General features: G+C 49.9%; 1 protein-coding gene across 1 annotated transcript in view; it reads right to left on the reverse strand.

Annotated features, from left to right (window-relative positions):
* Positions 1–2,037: 2,037 nt before the first annotated feature.
* The window catches only part of LOC143477365 (RNA-binding protein Musashi homolog 2-like), a 50,108-nt gene continuing 31,921 nt past the window's right edge, over positions 2,038–20,224 (reverse strand). The window contains exons 6-8 of the mRNA XM_076975948.1: positions 8,434–8,526; positions 3,669–3,708; positions 2,038–2,234 (exon numbers count right to left, since the gene is read on the reverse strand). Coding sequence (XP_076832063.1) covers positions 2,038–2,234; positions 3,669–3,708; positions 8,434–8,526 — 330 coding nt within the window. The remainder of the gene's footprint in view (positions 2,235–3,668; positions 3,709–8,433; positions 8,527–20,224) is intronic.

Here is a 20,224-nt window from a genome sequence, read left to right on the forward strand (position 1 = left end):
GACAGTCTCCCATTCGGTGGAAACAATTACACTCTATCTTTTCTTTAATCCATTCAAGGTGACATTTAACGAGCAAAGTTGCTCTCGCTGGAAACCTTTGGGGAGAGATAAATCAGTCTGCAAAATAGAATACATTTTAATGCATGGTGAAATGTTTTTATTTTCCGTAGCCGTATTAAAAACAGGCTCTCTGTCGTCTGGGAAAGCGGCCAATAAAGTCAGGACTCTGCCTCAAAACTCGACCTCGCTGTCTGTGGAAGTATCATTTCCTGAACTCTGTCATACACAACAGCTTTTATTACAAATAGCAATATATCATTAACGCGTGGGAGACGTGTCCAAGCAGCCTCTTACAGGAGCAGTCAGAACATGCTTTCGATGAAGAATAAAGTGTTTTTGATTCAAGTTTTGTTTTGTTTTTATTTGAGATGGTACAGTCCACGTGAGGTAAGCAAGTGGAATTTTCTGGAAATCTTACCCTAAAAACAATCAGAAGAGAGCTGTTGTGTCTCGCGCTCATGTCGCTTTCATTTCTCGCCCCTTCCTGTCATGCCCGGTGGGGGAGAATTGGGGGGGGGGGGGGGGGGGGGGGGGGGGGGGGTTGTTCCCACTGCCTGAGACTCATCAGAGGGGACCCGGTGGGTGCGAAGAGACAGGAGGGACCTGGCTAAACCTGCCTCCCTGCTGTCTGCGGGAGCCGTCTCTTTAGTGCAAGTCCGTCTCCCCCATCGTGAAACCTTAAAGCACTCCTTCATGCCGTCTACACTAGCGTCTCATCACTGTTGGCCATGAGCCCCCCAGAGCGCAGATAGTTTAAAAGTTTGTGGGGGAGGGGGGGGGGGGGGGGGGGTTGGTATAGGTAACGCGCTGGCATTTCGCTTAATTAGTACAGCAATCTGCCTGGCTTGCTTTATGCACTTGACTCTCGTGAAGTCTTGCGGAGATCTAGTGCACGCACACGCGCACGCACACGTGCACGTGTGCACACGCACCCTCCCGCCACACGGCTGATCCATTTATCAATCCGATCTGCCTCTTCCACTTATCCATCACCCCTCCCCCTCCTCCATCTTCCCATCTAGCAAACCAACACAGCAGAACCCCACCGTTGTTGACACTCATTTAAAAGGACATGCCCTTTCAGTGAAGCAGCGTCTCATAGCGAATTCAGTCTAATTATTGTGTGTGTGTGTGTGTGTGTGTGTGTGTGTGTGTGTGTGTGTGTGCGTGTGTGTGTGTGTGTGTTGCTTTTTCTCTTCCTGATGTGTTAGTCTTCTTTACGTTGGCAGGCTTCCACTGGAGAACCCCCCAACCCAAACACACACACACACACGCGCACACAAACGCACGCACGCACGCACGCACGCACACACACACACACACACACTCATTCTCTGCCATGGTAAGCGCAGTAATTGTATATGATGCTCAATACCTTTGAGGCTTCATTAAAGCTTTGCATCAAGCTGCAGATGGAAAAACACAAGCTCTGCTTTGCAGCGAGCACTCACGGCATGGGGAGAGGTGTGAAAAACAAGCCCATCTACCAAGAGCTTCAGGAGCGTTCTGAGCACAGGAGGAACTCCTCCCAGCGGGCTAGTGTCTTCAGTCTTGTACTCTGCTTTTGTTGTTGTTTTTTTTTTTGCATGTTAGCCTAGCATGATGAGTGACAGTACGACGTTCATTATAATGATCATTTTAATAAATGAGATTTAATAAGCCATCTTATGGGTTATAACCATGTTATAAAAAAGATCAATTATGATAAACGATAAATAATTAGAATGTCCCTCTTTACGTCCTTCTCACCAACTTATTTGGACTGCTTTAGCACCGAGACATGCTAGTTTTTGCATGCAGCTCCGCTGGCTTGATGAGACACGGGCATGTCAATCTTCTCGAAAGGAGAAGTCTTCAAAGTACAAAAACCCCGCCTCAAAAAGTTCACAACAAGCGACAGCTTAAATTACCGGACCGGTAATCCTGTTTTCGGGCCAACAAATTTCCGAAGCGGGCAGCAAGCATGACAGGAAGCTGTCACTCAAACGCTGCCTTCGCCTCCAGCTCCTCGATGGCTTTGTGGACTATCAGGCGGCGACAGACTTCCTCCCGGTTCTGAGAGCCCCGGACCCGCGCCGGCCTCCGTGCTGAGAGGCGGCCTGGCAGGTGAGCGCGCACCTCGGGCCGTGACCGCTGAGGACGCTTCTCTGACTTGAAGATCATAGGGGCCCCCCCTGAGTCCAAAGTTATTACCACTCCAAGGCCACCTCCACAGGTAGGCGGGCGGTGCTCGCTTGGGGATACGGAAAGCTTCCGCCTCCCTGGAAATGGCCCCTATTTCCCCCGTTAAATCCTAATGGTTTGCCGCTGTTGCTTTAATTGGTGCACTCCATGGCCAGGAAGTGCAGGAGGAGATTGCAATCAGGGCCCCGCATCGTTTCGGGACGACGTGGGGCCCAGGCAAAGCTGATCTGATAGCGCCACTCAACGCAGCCGATGGGTCAAAGCCAAAAAGCCCAAGAGATCTTTGTCACAAAAAAAAGAGAAAAAAAAGGCAAAAATCTTCAAAATGTTGGGCAATCTGAGAGAAGCATTTTACCTTTACACTTCATCCTATCAGCTTACCTCCACAGCTCCGCCAACAGTCCCCCGGATTGAGCCTCGCTATCTCCCAAGATTTGCTCATGTTAGCAGGGCCTGCAAATCCTCTTCAATCATGGTCAATCTTCTTAAAATAGCCGGCCCTTTAAACAGAAGTGTTCTGGTGGAGAGGCCTATCCGCACACGGCCCGATGACTCAGTTCAAAGGCAATCAAGGCAATCCCTGCTTTACCCAGAGGGACCTGATATGGAAGATTTACTTGGATAAAGCTGGAACAGTTGGAAGAGGAATAAGGAGCAATGACATTATGTGCTCTTGAGAAGGACGCCCTACTTAAAAAAACAAAACAAAACTGTAAAGTAATGTGACATGAGAGGATGAAAATGACAATGGAAGTGATCTCACAAAACGATATCATTTGGCTTTTTGGCAATCTAAAGGTAAAGAATGCAGAGGAAGGACTTTGAAATGAGCAATTCGGATGAAGGCTGATGGGAAAGAAATGCAACGCTGTGTTTTGAAAGAAACGCTCTCTCAAATAGCCACCAGACACCGGGAAGACACCCGGAAAAGCTGACGGACTGAGAACCTCCCGTAAACGAGCCTCTCCGTCCTGCACCAAAATAAGTCTGCCAAACTGACGCTGCCGTGTGTAGCGACTCCACCCTTGCAACACCCTCCAGCAACATCTCCAAGACCTTGACTCAGGTGCTGTTGTTCACTAAATCATCTTAGTGCCCAGGGACTTTGAAGGAAAAAGCAATTAGTAAAGAGAGAAATTAGCGGGTCAGATTAAGTTACAGGAATGCAGAAAAGCTCCTTAATCAAGAGCAGATAAGTACGAAAAAAAACACGGATGTCCTTTGATGAACACAAGGATTTCTATCCTCTTGATTACTAGTTTTTAGAGAACAAAGGACAAAAGTATCAAGGCATGGAAAACAACAATATCTAAAATAACAGAACTTCAGTAAATGTTTGGTCTCGGTGTTTAATAATGAAGAGATCGAACAGATGTGAAAATAAATTAGTAAATAAAGCACTCCTGAAGGCAGCTGCAGCTTACTGCCTGAAGGAGACTCCTTCAGCACGGGGAAGGTGTGAAGCTGGAAGCTCACGAGAGAACGGCACAAGGAGGGAATGAGGTAGGGGAAAAAAAGCACAGCAGACAGAATTCAAATGAAAATCACTGCCAAGAAGCCGTTTAACTTCCCATCCTCGAGTGGGCGTGTTAAAAATCATCCCCCCTGACTCCTGGAAACACTGCCAAAACTCAGAGCAAACAAAGGTCAGGAAGAATATTAAATTATCTGTCTCAGCACCCCCCCCCACCAAACAGCATATGTAGTTCCCATGTCTTTATAGTACTCTGAAGGCCATAACCAACGTGATACTGATCACATCAAAGCTTTTGGAGCAACCCTTACAATGCCATGTACGTGTGTGTCTGCGTGTCTGGGGGTGGGGGATTTGTTGCTTTGGGGGCGGAGTTGTGGGTGTGGGGGTGGAGTTGTGCCTGTGGGGGCAGAGTTGTGGAGCAAATTTGGTGAGAGGAATCTTTTGGGTGCACAGTGGGTTTCCATTCATTCAGGTGACTCTACTGCAAAGATCATACCCACTATTAAAAATGACAGATTTCAGCATTCATCTTAAGACTGTTAATTAAGGCATAGTAACTTTTGGTGCATAAGAACAGTGCTGAAATTAAGCTGGTAAAAGAAGGGTGGGCCTGGAACCTGAAGTAGAACCCTGTGACCAGGGGAGGTTCGAATATGAAGTGTGCCGAGGTAAGAGATGGCTTCCAGGACTGACACCGACCAGACAGGAGTGAAGCACAGGGAGACAGAGATCAATCTCCAGCTCTGGGAGACTCGTGACACCTCCAGTCGGTGGGGGCGACCAAATAACGGAGGTGTAGGCCGGCAGCCTGAGCCCGCACCGAAATCAATTGTGTTTTCAATCTTCACAAGAAGATTTGGTTTCACTGGTCGGCACGAGCCCTATGAAAACCATTTTGAGAGCTTGTTAAAGAGTCTGCGGCGAAACAAACAGAGCGGTGGCGCTCGGAGCGACGGAAGGGTGACAGGAGCGAGGGAAGGGCAAGGGAGGAGGGGGAGGGAGGGGCGAGGAAGGCGGAGAAAGGCGCATCATCTCAGAACTAATCCTGCGCTGTCTGAGAGGTGCTGCTCTTCCTCTCCTTACACCATCCATCCCCCTCTAACTCTTGGTGTGTTACCCTCCCACGCTCCAGAGGGCAACGGCGAGCCCCCTCCACCTCCCCCCCCCCTCCGTGATTGAGTACTTCCTACGCTTTAAAGATTTTCTACCTTTTGTTAGCTACGTCCCGCTTGTGTGGAACCACTGATGTGTGCCGAAGGTTTAAGGGCCGGGCGGCCCCAAAACCTCCTTTGGGAGTCTGTGGGGCGCTGAAGTGGTCGGCAGAGAAGTGTGGCTAACCCAGCCGAACAAAAGGACTCATCAGTGATTGGGGAAAAGAGAACACACAAAACTAACAAAAACCCCCGGGCCGTCAACTTCAATCCGGTGCCGTGAGCTCTACCGAAAACCCACATCCAAGCACGCACTCACGTGCAATAACCACGGGAAACAATATCAGCTGCCTGTTGATTCGTACAGACAACGCGAGCGTTGCTGCGGAAAGCTCGAGGCTTGTTGGGAAGAACGCTGCCAGACACTTTTACGGAACGCTGCCAGACACTTTTACGCATGTTTATGTTGTACAAGGATCCGGTCGATTTTAGGCACACGCGTCTTCGTGGACCACTCTGGCTGGCCGCCAATTGGGTACTGACCACCCAAGTTCCCAGCTGGCATCTCACTGCCGTGCAGCGTGACAGAGCCCGCATCCTACGACCCCGAATGGCGAATCCATAAACAGCCCCCATTAAACGAGCTTATCAAATCGGACTTTAAGTGCCCAGTGATGCAGGAAGCAGTGCACTAGGTGCTAACAGAGCAGAGCGCTGTTTTTATTACCTGTGCCTGAGGTGAATCGAAACGTTGTTATTAAATGTTAGCGGTTCACCAGGTACGTTAAATTAACACTGAGCTCTTTGAATGCTGTCATTACGGTGGTGGTGGTGGGGGGGGGTGCATACTCTCCCCCCTTTTTCTGTCTCTCTTTATCTATTTCTTTCTTTATCTATTTCTTTCTTTCTTTCTTTGGTCTTCCTTGCGCATGTCCCACTGGCCTGTCAGCGGGACGACGGGAAGAGTGCGTCCGCACGTTTGACGTTTCATTACAGCAACACCAGCGCACATCGCATAACTCATTACTCCTTTCTCCTCTCCCTCTTAAAAAGTAAGGAAAATCTCATTTTATGGCAAGACTGATACGCAACAAGGAAAATAAACAATGCTTTAACACTACTTTGTTTGATAATTCCCTTTTATTACACCCTTTCTTAACTTAAAATGAGTGTGAAATACACTCCAAAAAAAATCGTTTCCATGTTCCCTGACCACTTAGCTGATAATATAGTGAGCAGTGGTAATAACACCCATAAACCAACCTTGGATCAAACCTAAAGTCTTAAGATGTCTTTCTGCTCCTGGTTTTATCCCATAATTGACTGTAATTTCTCCTCGCATACCATGTGCATACTAATTCTCCATTCCACCCACTCCGGGCACCCCCTGCTCCAGTAGCTCTATGGTCCTGCAGCAGGGATTCCTTGCCAGACCAGAGGAGGTCACAAGTTCCCTCTGATACAGTGGGGCTCTGGCTGTCGCCCAGGCTGATATGGCAAGCAGGGCAGAGGAAGCATAAAGGCCTGATTGTGCCTGGCCACCGGCTTGGAAACAACTCCCAGGCCCGATGAAACCTGAGCCAGGCTACAGCAGAGCAGCAAAGTCCAGCACAAATAAAAAGAAAACAGGATCGAGAGGGGGCGGTGCAGAGGCGGGCTCGAGGGCAGTCCAGGGGTGGGGCCAGGGAGAGGGGGCGGGGCCAGGGAGGAATCTGATTAAGCGAGCAAGGGCAGTTTCAGCTTAGCCAAATAAGATCACTTTGTCTGGAGACATGCTCCAAGCTAACTGCAATAAACCTATGACTAAGCACAAGGCATCCAATCTAATGACACTGCCTGAAAGGTTTACAGCTCAGGGCAACTGGGACATGGGTTTTTGCAGAACCATCATGACGGAACACAGTCCTGCCATTTTGACCCATTTTAATGAAGATACAAATATGTGATGTTGATAAACTTATGGATCAAAGCTGTCAGTTACATTAGCCTTACAAGCACATGTCTCTGACACTGTCAATATAAACTGTTTTCATTTAAAATTTTCCAGATTATGACTCAGTAAACTTCCTGCTCTTGAACCAATCAAGTCTATTAGCACGAAGAAACTGGATGTCATAGGGAGCAGTTATACTCCCAACACCTACATGAAAGGATTTTTAAGGGTCGTAATTCTGCAGAGGTGTGAAATTAATGCCCTTTAGTGTTTCTGAGAGAAGTGCTTGTGTGTGTGTGTGTGTGTGTGTGTGTGTGTGTGTGTGTGTGCGTGCGTGTGTGTGTGTGTGTGTGTGTGTGTGTGTGTGTGTGTGTGTGTGAGTGTGTGAGTGTTGCGTGTTCTCTCTCCCTAGCTGTAAGCTGTCATGAAGCAGAGAAGAGGTTCAAGCACAGCATCCACAGAGACAGGTCCTGTGACCTCCTGCCCCATGCCACCTGCTCTCCTCCCAGAGAACCTCCCTCCGTGCCTGTAGAGGCACTGTTCATTGGCCCACACACACACCTACCAAAATATGTGTATCCTCTTATCCAATAGTAACAGTAATCACCAAGAAATACAGTATAAATACAGCAATCACATCTTAGAAACCTATAGATCCCTCCACAACTCAATTAGAAGCCACTATGCATCCCTAAACAACTCAATTAGAAGCCACTATACATCCCTAAACAACTCAGTTAAAAACTACTATACATCCCTAAACAACTCAATTAGAAGCCACTATACATCCCTCCACAACTCAATTAGAAACCACTATACATCCCTACACAACTCAATTAGAAACCACTATACATCCCTACACAACTCGGTTAGAAGCCACTATACATGCCTCCACAACTCAATCAGGTACCTCAGACCTTTCCAGAGTGAGCAAATGTTCCGAGGCCTCTAAAATGAGATGCTGCTTTTACAATAGTTTCCTTTTAATTTCACGGAGAACACAGTCCATTAGCAGGTTTTACCAAGCTAATAACACAAAAACACCAGCACTGTAACGTAATTAAAACATAATTAACTACTGATTTTCAGAGACGAGACGTTGTGATGTGCTCGTGACCTGAGAGACAGCCAAAATTTGAGCCACTTTTAAATGAAACTTTTGGGCCGAGTTGTTTACCAACGTCATTCTCTCCATTCGGTTGCTCAATTAAAAACAACGAATAACAAAGTGTTTGGGCTGTTGTGGAGTCAAAGAAGCATAAAGAAACCCTATGGGAAGACATGACGAAGGACAAAATGAAAGCTATCAAGTGAAACTCATGAGAGGCTAAATTAGGGTTCTAACCCTGCATGTTGACAACAAAAGGAAGACAACCACAGTTACGATCTCTCCACATTCATGTCTGGACCACACGCTATGGCATTTGGACTAGAAACTACAAACTGAAGCAGAGGTCAAAGTGAACCTAAAGGGTCCCGGGACACGGGCTTTTCATGTCCAAACGTCACCATCTGAAACGGCTGGTCTGAGAGCCCCCCACATGAAAGGAGCCGGTGAAGGGCGCCATTTCCTCAGCACACTCAGAGCACATCTCTCAGCGAAATCAACAAACAATGGGGGAACTTACCTTGCCAAATTGTTCGAAATACTGCTTCACATCTTCAACTACTGTGTTCGCTGATAATCCGCCTACAAATATTTTCTTTGTTCTTGTGACCATCTGGAAGAGAAGAGAGGACAAGAGATTAAGCCCATGTGAAACCATTTCAGAGCAGACTTCAAAAAAAAAAAAAAAACCCAAAAAAAAAAACACCAAAGGGAACTGGAGGGTGCTCAGAGCCAGACGGAGCTGTGAGATGACCCGTCCTGCTCCCCCCCTCTGGGAGCACGGAGAGGCGGAGCAGTGTGGGATTAGTCGAGTTTGTGAGATGCACATAGGGACCAAGTAACACCTAGGCTGCCATGCCCATCGCCCTACTCCCTACTCCCTACTCCCTACTTCAGCCCTCTCTAGGCATAACACCCTGGATTTAACACTTTTTTTGTTGTTGTACACCGGGAAAAAACACCTGAGCTGTGAACATTGCTGCAATGAAAGGACCTCTTAGGTCCCATGGTCCACGGTGAAGAAACTGGGCCAGAAACTTTTTTTTTTCTTTTTATCAACAAAAAGCCACCACTGGAAAAAAAGGTGGGGAGTGGAATACGGACGGAGTTCTGATGGACCTTCAAAGACATGCTAATGGAGACGAAAACACAGGTGTGGAAGTTTCGATTTTCCGGGGGTGAGGGCGGGCCTTGCCTCGCTGAGCAAGGTCTCAACGAGGCAGACGACACTAGAGGTTACCGGCATCACGGTTACACAACACAGGTCCATTTTTCAAAACACAATTAGCTCTAGCTGCTGGAGAGATGTTTCAGGGTGCAGACAGTCTCAACTTCAAGTGCAGCTTAATTGCACTGATCACGGAGGTCAGTGGGCTCACCTATCACTGAGGGCAATGATGAGAGCTAACGAGAAAACTCCTCAGACAATGCCATGGCTCTTTTTCAAGCCCATGAAGAAAGCGAACACGCCCGGCCTCCTCCCTGTCTGGCCGCTGTTCGTTTCGCTGTGTTATCGGTGGTTACAGGAGAGAAGGTTCATGGTTATGTTATACAGCAGACCAGAGCAGCTACACAGATGCAAACAAGGTGCTGGAGGGAATAAAGAGATCCATGATAGAGGCCCTGGTGCCGTGTTAGCCACTCGCCCACGCGGGAACTCCGACCCTGCTTACGCCCTAGTCGGGAGCCGTCCGCCGACTATCCCGCAGGTCCTTTTCCCCTGTCATCCCGCAGAAGCTCAGGCCAGCCCTGTGTATCGTGGGGAAGGATTGGCATTTTTAACCATGTCTTTATGGGCCCTGACAGCACCAGCTCACAGCTGATGGGATTTCTTGGCCCTGGGAAGGTTGCAATTACTCCATCCATTTCTCTCCACCGTGACAACAGGCAAAGGTGGGTTGTTGTTCTCCTGCTCACCTTCCCCCCCAGACCGAAGCCAAGACTCAGCCTCACGAAGCCAGCCGCTCACGCCTCGGCATCCGGACGGCCGTCTCGGCCTGGATTATGAGCGACGAGACACAAACGAGCAAGAGTGTGGACACGTCATGTTCGGATCGGACATGTCAGTCCTGGCAGGTCCGAACTTGGATGGCTTTGTCCGGCTGTCCACTGAGCTGACCCATCTTCCCTATGTCCTCGTTACCCCCCCCCCCCCCCCCCCCCCCCCCCCCCAACACACCAGCCTACCCGATCTACAGCCATTACAAGACAAATGCATTGCGGCTGGATGGCATACAGCTGAGTGTGATTAATCAGGCAGAGGCGGCGAGGTCGGTCCACTGGGCCGTAATCGAGAGTTAGTGGGGACACAGCGGACGGGTTCGTCCTGCACCGACACGCCTGAACAAGACGAAAGAGCGCTCGCTGTTGCTGGGGGATTCACACATTCGCCGGCCAGCCCTCGTGACCGGGCGCTGCTGGTTACTCGTGCAAATTCGAGAACGCTCTCTGGAAGGAATCGCAGAGGAATCGCCGAACAAAGGCGGCCAGGACGGCGCGATAAGGTCCGGGACAAGACCAGGTTTCTGGCTGGAGGAACGGTGAGGAGGTGAACACTCCTACTCCATCGCTACCGCAAACCATGAAACGTTTGGCCAAGAGATTCTTTGAATACGACAAGGATGCAAGGGCAATGTAGAAACAGCAGTGTGCAGAGATCTGGGTGGATGTGTGTCGGGAGGGGGGAGAGACTCCGTCTGGGCTGCTGATGTAGCTCTTTCGGTCCCGTCATTTTCCCCAAGCGGTGTCGGACGAGTCTCGGCATGCCTCGCGAAACTGCGCCGCCTTCCCACCAGTCAAGAGTGGCAGCTGTCATGGAGACGAGGGGACGGGTGAGTCCCTGGGCAGATCCCTGCCTGGCCAGAGGGCCAGAGAGGAGCGGACAGGAGGTCATGCGCATCGTTTATAAACAATGGCAGCTTCCACTGGGCCAATGCCACTGCTGTTCGGGGGATTTATGGGTTGTGCTAAACTCAGCACAACCGAGATCTTTAAGCGTCTATGTATATACACATAAAAACACTCTTCAGCTTGAGATACAAGTGATGTGTACATTCAAAACTAAAAGACTATATTTACAACAGCTCTGAACAAACGAAAAAAAAAAAATCCACAAATGAGAGAGAAAAAAAAAGAGAATACCCGTGATTAAGGCTGTTAAAGGCTGCTCGGAAGTGCAAAGCCCGCCCCTACAGCTAGGGCTCGTGGTTCGAACGCAAGCTGAGCCAAACGCCGTTTGAGACCAGCACTCCCTGAGGGAGCTGGCCAATTGGCTGCATTCTCAATGGGAGGGAACGAACAGATTCCCTCTCTGCTCTCTTTATTATTCTGAGTACTATTCCATGACGGTTGGGTTTCTACATCCTACATCCTGTAGTCAGGTGATTAGCATTCACCTCTGAGCATGTTCCCAACAGCTCTGCATGAAGAACAGCTAGGAACGACGTGAAAGAGTGCCCCTTACACGCCAGCTGATGCTGACGCCTCTGTCTGCCCGTCACGCGATAGGGACGATATCTACTGGCTACAGCAAGATTTAGCAATAAATGGGCAAAATAGCAAAAATGATTTTTAAAAAAGTTGAGTTTTTTTGTGCTACACAGCAAGAGGCGCATCTGTTGCATTGAAATGTGTGTTCCTCAGTCCCCAAAGTGTGTGAGGGACTAGGAGAATGTAACTAGCTAAAGGAAGATCTTCCTCAGCTTCACACCACAGAAGCTGTAGAGCTGAGAAGTGGATGGTACGGGTGACAGCAAAGTTCACCATTTACCTGCAACAAAATAGAATGGATCGAGACGTTTCCTGCAGCCCAAATTGAAGGAATGTGATAGGAGTGACAATTTAATATTGCATCTCCTCTCCTTTGGGCACAAATAGATCTAATTAAGATCTTTCATTAGATGCGCCGTCGCCAAACCCGCCCTGAAAACATGGATCCTTATCAGAGCGCAGGACAATCGCTGGAATACAGACACACCAAATCAAGTTATACACCAGCACAGAGAGCAAGGAGGAGAGGAGAAGGAGAGGAAGGCGAGAAAGAGAGGGGGAGGGGGGGAGGGAGGGAGAGAGAGAAAGAGAGAAAGAAAGAGAGCGAGAAAGAGAGAGCGGTTTGACAGATGATACGATGCAGGTGACTCAGAATTTAACAAAGAACAGAGAGCAGAAGGAGAGGAGGGAGAGGAGGGAGAGGGAGTTTAAATCTTCTTCTCCTCCAAACACCTGTTGAGCTTCATGTAGAGTGCAACCTCTCCATCTTTGCTCTCCAGCTAAGGGAAGCAATGGAGAGACATGCACTGTGGTCTATTTATGTTTACTGTGTACTCCTGATTAACTGCACTGTGGCCTCTCAGTGCTGATTGCGGTTGACTAACATTGGTCCTCTCCGTAAAATAAACCCATACGCCTCAGACAAGAGACGCTCTTGTGTTCTGACGAGGAGCCTTTTTTTTTTTTTAATCAGAGTCCTCTTTACCCACTATTTTCCTGGCTGGATGTCCCCTGATTAGAATGAGATAATGAGCCTCAACACAACCACTACCACCTCCACCCCCCACCCCCACCCCCAGCGCCATCCTCATCCTCACCACCCCCCCCCCCCACCCCACACACCCTCCCCCAACTCCTGCCAAGGCCTCTTCATCAGCTCAAATCACACATTCGCCGCTGATTGCCGGCTCCTTTGCGCCTCCTCGCCTCGGCGAATCACGCGCTACGGGCGAGCGTGCTCGCGGGAAGGCGAGCGGGTTCGGGGGCGAGGTCCGCCACGCTGTGGAGGCAAACCGTGTTTTTCCGTGGCTCCGCCGTGCGCCCGGCCCCCGTGTCACTCGCTTGAGTGACAGAACCCAACGCAGCTTGCCACTTTCCATTTTGCCGGCATCTAAATTTAGCCTCCCGGCTCCAATTTGGACGCTGTTTTCTCCCCCCCCTCCTCTATTTTATTTTTTTATTTTTTGAGATGTAGAATTTTAATGCTGACATTCAAGTGTGCTGGGCCAAACAGCCGCACGCCTCCTCGGCTGGTGCTAAACCTGATTGACAGGCAAGGCAGCCGTTTGACTGAGAGCTCAGATTATCTGATTAGTAACATTGGCCAAAGCCCCTGGATTTGCATAGCGTCAGTCCCCTCCCCCAATCCACACTCTATCTCTGCTCTATCTGTGCCATACCTCTGTGTGCAGCAGGCTGGGTCTCTTTGATCCTCCATAATTGTGTCTTATCTATAGTCTTCCGTAAGATATGTAAACAGGAGTTTGTTTATGAGGAGAGAGACTGCGGTTACATTATCGGGAAAACAACGAGGAAAGAAATCTTCTCCCCGTTAAACGACTTACGTGACATTATTTTAGTGTCGGCATATAATGAAGCAGGTACTAATGATCAGAATATGCAGCTCCTGTTTTTAGACTAAATCAGAGGCTAGAAACGTGGCGTAGATTATAAGGGTGAAATCCGAGCAAGTTCAGTCTACGTGGTGAAAGTGATCCTAGCCGTGGCACTAGGGGTTATTTATAGAGCTCTAATTGATGACCGCAGTGCCACTGCACTGAGGCAACGAGTGAAAACCACATGTTTAGTGTGAACGGCAGGTGACAGGGCAAACAGGTACGCCTCTTAAAGCCACCAAGACAGCGGCAGCCCGCTACCAGACCCCAGGCTCTGACCGGCTTTGGTGGTGTGTGGTTAGTGTGTGGTGTGTGTGTGGGGGGGGCTCCTTGTACATGTAAATGAGGCAACAGAAGAGCCTTCACAAGCCACTTAGCTCAGACCCAGGCAGTTAGAACTCAAGCATCAGTCAGGTGCCCAATTAATCCCATTCATTCTCACTCAGGGTGGAAACGTTAGCCTTTTTAAAAGCTCACCCATAGAGGTATTTCAGCACAGCAGTAATGAGGCTGAAAGATGAATGTATGGGGAAAAGTCAAGCAGAAGGTTCCTTCCGCAGTTCTCGTACACACCATTACGGCAACGCAGGCCTAGACAGACGCTTCCACTCTCCGCCTGTGATGATACAAGCGTAGGTTCAGGGGTGAATATTTAGGCTACCTGTGATGGGTAAGACTTGATCGTTCACCCCCTTTGGAAAACGTGCCGTCCCACTGATGCATGTGCAGCCGGTGTCCTCACAGTTGTACTGTAACTAAAACGGGTCTGAGAATGACTAAAGGTGCTTTCAAAGGTTCTTTTTTTTCATCTAACTGGTAGTCACTGTGTGTATAGCTGGATTTCCAGAGCACTGCAGGAAAATCTGGTGATCTACCCCTGCAAGAACCCGTAGGTCGCCACCGAGTCCTGGTTCTAGCAGTACTGGTCCAGTGGACCAGCGCAAGCACTCACGACCAGACCAGATGCACACCTGAGGTCCTCTCTGAGCCTAGGCACAACAAATAGTGATCGACGCCATCATAATCCACAAAAATCCTTAGTGAAAGTCCTGTTGAAACAGGACATACCACAAAGGTGACATCAAGCACTGGATTAATCCAGAGTAGTCAATGTCATGAGTCTTGCAAACCGCATCAAAGCAGGACACCTTCTATCGTGACCTCACCAAGCATGATGCTGTACGTGTATTAAGACCACTCACACTCACACTCCGTGAGGCAAACGTGAGACACTGTGTAAGAACACCACTCAACCTGTGAAACCTCGTAAGTGGCCTGCAGTGCACATTCTGGGCTTTATATGGGCATGCGCCTTCAAATAAGAATGATGCATGCAGCTCTAAACCCGAGTAACACCTCTGAAATCGCTCACACGCACTGCAGATTTCATCTACAGCCCACATGCCTGACCACTACATAACCACTAGAGTAAACAGAAGGAACTGCATGACTGCGAGCTGTGCGCCTGGCCTTTTCGATATCACCCCGGCCCGTGCCAATACCCCGGCCTGACAAACTGTGGCAATACCTCCTCCGCGGCTTTATCTTAATGATCTGATGTGCTTTACACTTGAACCGAGAGTCGATAGATTATTGTACAGTTATGAAGATGGATCGCGTGTGCTCATAGTTCCTTATAGGACCCAGGAGATGGCCGACCCGATACACCTCCTGCTTACCATCCAGGCAACCGACGCCGCATCTCAATGAGCTATCGGCTTTGACAAACAGTCTGCAGAACGGAGAAATATTTTCACATTAAGGACGAGCAACGCGGGGGGCAGGGGGGGGGGGGCGAGAAATGAGAAGCCGCTCCTCAAAGCCATTCTGAAAAATTAATATGCTAATTAAGTGCTTGCTTCAGGCGAAATCTTCCAAACTTTAGCAAGGGAGTTATAAGCACTTAACAAATTACTTACACCATTACGCTGGAAGCCGTATACATTTTTAAAACGACTGTATTTTTTTCTCTCACCTTTCATTTTTTACAATAGACCTTGTGCTGAGCGACGTCCTCCCCAGTCACCATTTAGGAGCTCGAAACGGATATCGGACTTCAGTAGGCTGGAAATCATCTCTCTCTCCCTCTCTTTCTCTCTCTCTCTCTCCCTCTCTCTCTCTCTCTCTCTCACACACACACACACGTGTGCATCTGCTGTACTCCGTGGCCTGCTAGGAGAAGGCAGAGATAAATAGCTGTAAGGGAGGGAATCATCTGCAGAGCTGTTATGCCCTGCGAGCAGCGTGGACCGCGGAGACACGGAAAGCTGGACCGAGACGCCACGTGTGCTCTGGAGCAGGCCGACTGGATCGCATCGCTTCACGAGTCTGTGACACCGGTGCCACCGGCCATCTGAAAGGAGGAACCCCCACCCCCACACCCCCACCTCGCCCCGGCATTTCCATCTGACATCCACCGGGGCCAAAGGCTTGAAGGAGAGGCTACACACACGAGCACACGCGCACACATGAGATGTAGTTCGGTTTGGAAGAAAAACAACAACTCTTCCCCAGCTAAGAGTGCAGTAGTAGGGTGACTGGCTGAGGCTAATTAGGGCCCAGCTGGCCAGAGGCAGCAGTAGACGAGACGCAGAGACGCACAGACGGCAGCCCGCCATACCCAGCCAGGGCCTGTCCGCTCCGCCGATCACCGCCACACACTCGGCAGCTACACACAGCTACGCCCGCTGGAGTCCAGAGGCATCGTGGGAGCTGTGGTCACGCCACTCGGATATATGACACGTGGACGTGTATTTTCAGCCACGCCCTCCTCATGCATATGCATTAGGTGGCAGGCCCTGCGTCGACACCAGATTTTCGGTTTCTGGACTGTCGCGGAGACAGAACCCACCTGCATTAGCCCAGCTGCCTTTTGCAAAGCACACTCGGGCTTCACAAGATTGGTCTACAGCTGCTTCAAGCCCTTCCAAGTCTTAAAAAAACAAAAAAAAACTCCCTCCAAACTTCCTGCTTCTCTCCTGACATAAAAAGCCTGTCAGTCTTAAGATGATAGTTAAATCCTAAACCCTAAGACCACGCTAACACCACCATCCAACCCACGAGCTAGCGCGGCTCACAGCGGGTTTGAGGTGCTGGGGCAGGGTTTCTTCCTCCTGACTCCAGTGTGCTAGCCTTCCTCACCCGTGCTCCTCCTCTATGCCCTTCACCGCTCCTTCATCTGACCTACATTTTCAGGGCATCTGACGGCGAGTTATCACACGGAGGAACGCAAATAATAGAGAACTGCAAATAATAGAGAATTCGAAGCAGCTTCTTTCCTGTTTTGACACAACAGCGTCGACAGACTGTGGCGTGAGGCGGGGTTTTTTCTCGCTAGCGGTGTCAGTGTATCACACTTCAATACAGCCCTAAGGAGAAGTACATAATAAGAGCATAAGACAAACAAGAGCTTTCAGAGCTCTGCAGACAGGAAGACGACACTCTTCCATCTGCTTTTGCCGCACGATGCCACGGCGGCACGCTCCCCGCCACACTTCCGCAATGCGCTACGTCGCTTCGCTAAGTCTGCTGCGTCACACCACTTCGTAAGGGTGACATGTCTGCACCACGTCAGCCCCCTACGTCCGCTACGTCAATCACTACGTCACGTCAGCCCGGATGTCACCCTGGACTACGTCTGCCCCGCTACGTCAGTGCGGTACGTCAGTGTGTTACATCAATGTGCTACGTCAGTGCGCTATGTCAGTCCGTCAGTGTGCTAGGTCAGTGCACTACATCAGTGCGCTACGTCAGTGCACTACGTCAGTGCGCTACATCAAGCCGCTATGAATGGGCGTAACTTTGCTTTATGCCTTCTTGGGCACAAAAACAGGAATGGGGGGTTGAGTTCAGCTGTCCATCAAATTCTTATTTTGTTTTCGTAAATCAAATCATCTTCTCTCATAAGAAATCAGCACTAGGAAGGAAAGGGTTCGGAAAAAAACATGGCCACTTCTGTCGAGTCGATCGCCACTGAACTAGACAAGAAGTATTAGCGTCATGGGTCAAAATAGATTTGTAGTACTATTGTTTGCTATTTAATTTGATTAAAAAATAATTCGCTTTGTTCAAACGTCATTTGACTTTCCCGCAGCTGTTCTGGGCTTTTTCACAGAGCTCATGTGCAATGGCAGACATTGGTCATAATATATTAGAGGCGAGGATGACCAGGTACACCTTACCGCATGATCTCTGCCTCGTTCTCACACTGTTTGGACAGGCTTTTTTGCAGCAAGCTGTTATATAATATACTTTCAGAATAACCTTTCAAAAAATGGTGGGGACAAAATCGACCATTTCCTGAAGTGGTGGGGACCATGTCCCCAGTGTCCTCAGAATAAATTATGCCTATAGTGTTCTGTCAGCCCGGTACGTCTGCCCACGCGGCGAGTCCGAGCGCCGTGGGCGGAGCTAGAGGCGATGTGTGCAGGTGAGATGGAGCTGGAGGAGTCCTTGTTGGCTTACGCAGACATACGAGCTGATAACAGCACTTATTCCCCGACACTCCACGGGTGTTTTTTTTTACAGTTGCATAATCCCTATCAGCATACCAGCGTGATCCAAACATGCATGAAGGTACAATGCTCCAGTTAGTGGGCCACTAAGAGACACAGAAAGCTCCTGTTCATGTACTCCTGTGGGTGTTAGAGGATTATTGACCTAATGCATGTCAGAATGATGCCACGTTGTCAACAACTCATCTCTATAGATACCGCCAGTCACCACGAAATATGGCACGGTTTCAGGAAAGAAACAAAAACATGGTCTCCAGATGCTATCAGCTAACTGAACACAACCAGTAAGACTTTAAAATGGCTGAACGTGGCCCTCCGGTGTGCCTGACCTAACGAGGAATGTTCAGGGCACGGGGTAACCAAAACAACACCTCCACCCATTGTTACTAGGCAGCAGGATAAAAATAAAAAAAAAAGAACCCGGGGCGAGGGATTAACTTGCAATTAGGACGATGGCTGTTACGGCTGCTCTGCCTTTGGGAGAGAGTCTGCTCCACTGGCAGGCAGAGAGCTGCACAGATGCTGTGGCTTTGAGGGCCACTGAAACGCTATCCTACTCTGAGTGTGTGTGTGTGTGTGTGTGTGTGTTTGCGTGTGCATTATTATACATAACATCCCTGCCTTAAGCAGTGGCTTCCCATCTCCATGGAAAAAGATCTTCCATCATCTCAAATGTCTGGACGCTCATGTTTGTTGTGAGGGGGCAGGAGACGCCCTGGGCACCCTGCTGCCGCTCTGAGCGATTAGCTGAACCTCACGTCGCCAACGGCCACCGCGACCCCAATCTGGGGGGGGGGGGGAATACCCCACGCATGAGCACAGGAGCATCAGCCAGGACACGTGTCCTGAAGCGTACGGGATCGTGCGGGACACGAGGTACACGCCAAGCTTGCTATTCCATGAAGGCGGTGCAAAGGGGGGGGAAAGAGGCCACTTTGTTGTTCTCTCTGAATAAATCCTGCTTCCATTCGCTGATTCTGCAGCAAATCTACCTGGAGCAAGTAGACAGAGAGCTGTTTGTGACTGCAGTAATGCCGTACAGGTTGAGTGGGTTTTAACAGAGCTTCTATAGTGGGGGTTGTACATCTTAACAGAATGTTAGCAGAGCCTTAAGCACATGTTCTCAAACAGACACGCATGCAGCCACACGCATACTTGGCACGCACGAGCTGGGGGGAGGGGGGGGGGGGCTTCTGCAGAACAGACATCTTTGCTCGTCCACGCGTAACCTGCCCCAGTGTGCTGCTCCGACCGCAGCACCCCCCCGCCCGTACAGTCCACCGACATCAATGCGGGGTCAAGGTCGCGATTTCAGCTCACGCCAAGCCCAGCAGCAAGCACCCGTCCGCCTCTGACGTCTCCCCCGGCCCTGATTTTGGAGGGGAGGGGGGGGGGGGGGGGGGGCTGTGAATGGCATTCCAAACGCCCTGCCTGCCAGATCCCTTTCACCGTGTTCCGACTCTCCGAGTTCTGTGGGTACAAATCCATTCTGCTCTGACTCCTCTCTCTCCCCAGAGAAGACAGAATGCAGCGTGGCTCTAATTTAACATCTGTTACATTGTGATATGGGCTGGGAGAGAAAGACGGGGGAGCGTGAGGAACGAAGCAGCTTTGAGAATGATGCGCACTCTAACAGGATGGCTGCTCTAATTAGAAAAGAGTCCACATGCAACATGCCGGATCCCCCAATCAGTTTACACAGCAAACAGGCAAGTGGTTCTGTCTCTGCCCGATACAGCTTGTTCAAACCCATTTCAAGAGCAGCTCTGAGTGGAACAGCCATCAGTCCCTCTCCGTTTTTTTTTCTATTCCTCCCTCCTTTCCTCCTGTCCCTCTCTCTCTCCCTCCCCCTCCCTGACTCTCTCTCTCCCTCCCTCTCGGTCACTCTCCCTCCTGTCCCTCTCTCCCTCTCTCTGACTCTCTGAATTTCTCCCCCTCTCTCCCCGTCTCTCCCTCCTTTCCTCTCTCTCTCTCTCTCTCTCTCTCTCTCTCTCTTTCCCTCCCTTCCTCTCTAATAGGAGCCATTAGTGAGGGGCAAAGCCCTTCTCTCCCACTCTTGGATTACTGCACTGTGTAATTGCAGTGGGAGAATGCCACTCCACAGTCAGGGCTTAAATGGCATGGGAGCAATATTTGGGTGCGCAATTTGCCGAAGGTTCCTCCTGATTCCTCCAGCCTCTCTGCCCCTACATCATATTTCAATTTTGCCCTGAGCCAGTCAACTAGACAAGCCGTCTCCTCGCTCCCTTAACCCCGCCCACCCGTCCGTCACCTCCCCCCCCGAGTACCCGACGTGGGAGCCCCCTCCATATGTGAGGCAGCGCCACACGTGCCCCAGCCACACGCCGCCCGCGCCGATCCACCCAAAAAACCCGACAAAAACCCCCCAAACAGGAAGGCTTGCTGCACCATA

The sequence above is a fragment of the Brachyhypopomus gauderio genome, chromosome 16 (genome assembly GCF_052324685.1).
Source record: "Brachyhypopomus gauderio isolate BG-103 chromosome 16, BGAUD_0.2, whole genome shotgun sequence".
Classification (NCBI taxonomy): domain Eukaryota; kingdom Metazoa; phylum Chordata; class Actinopteri; order Gymnotiformes; family Hypopomidae; genus Brachyhypopomus; species Brachyhypopomus gauderio.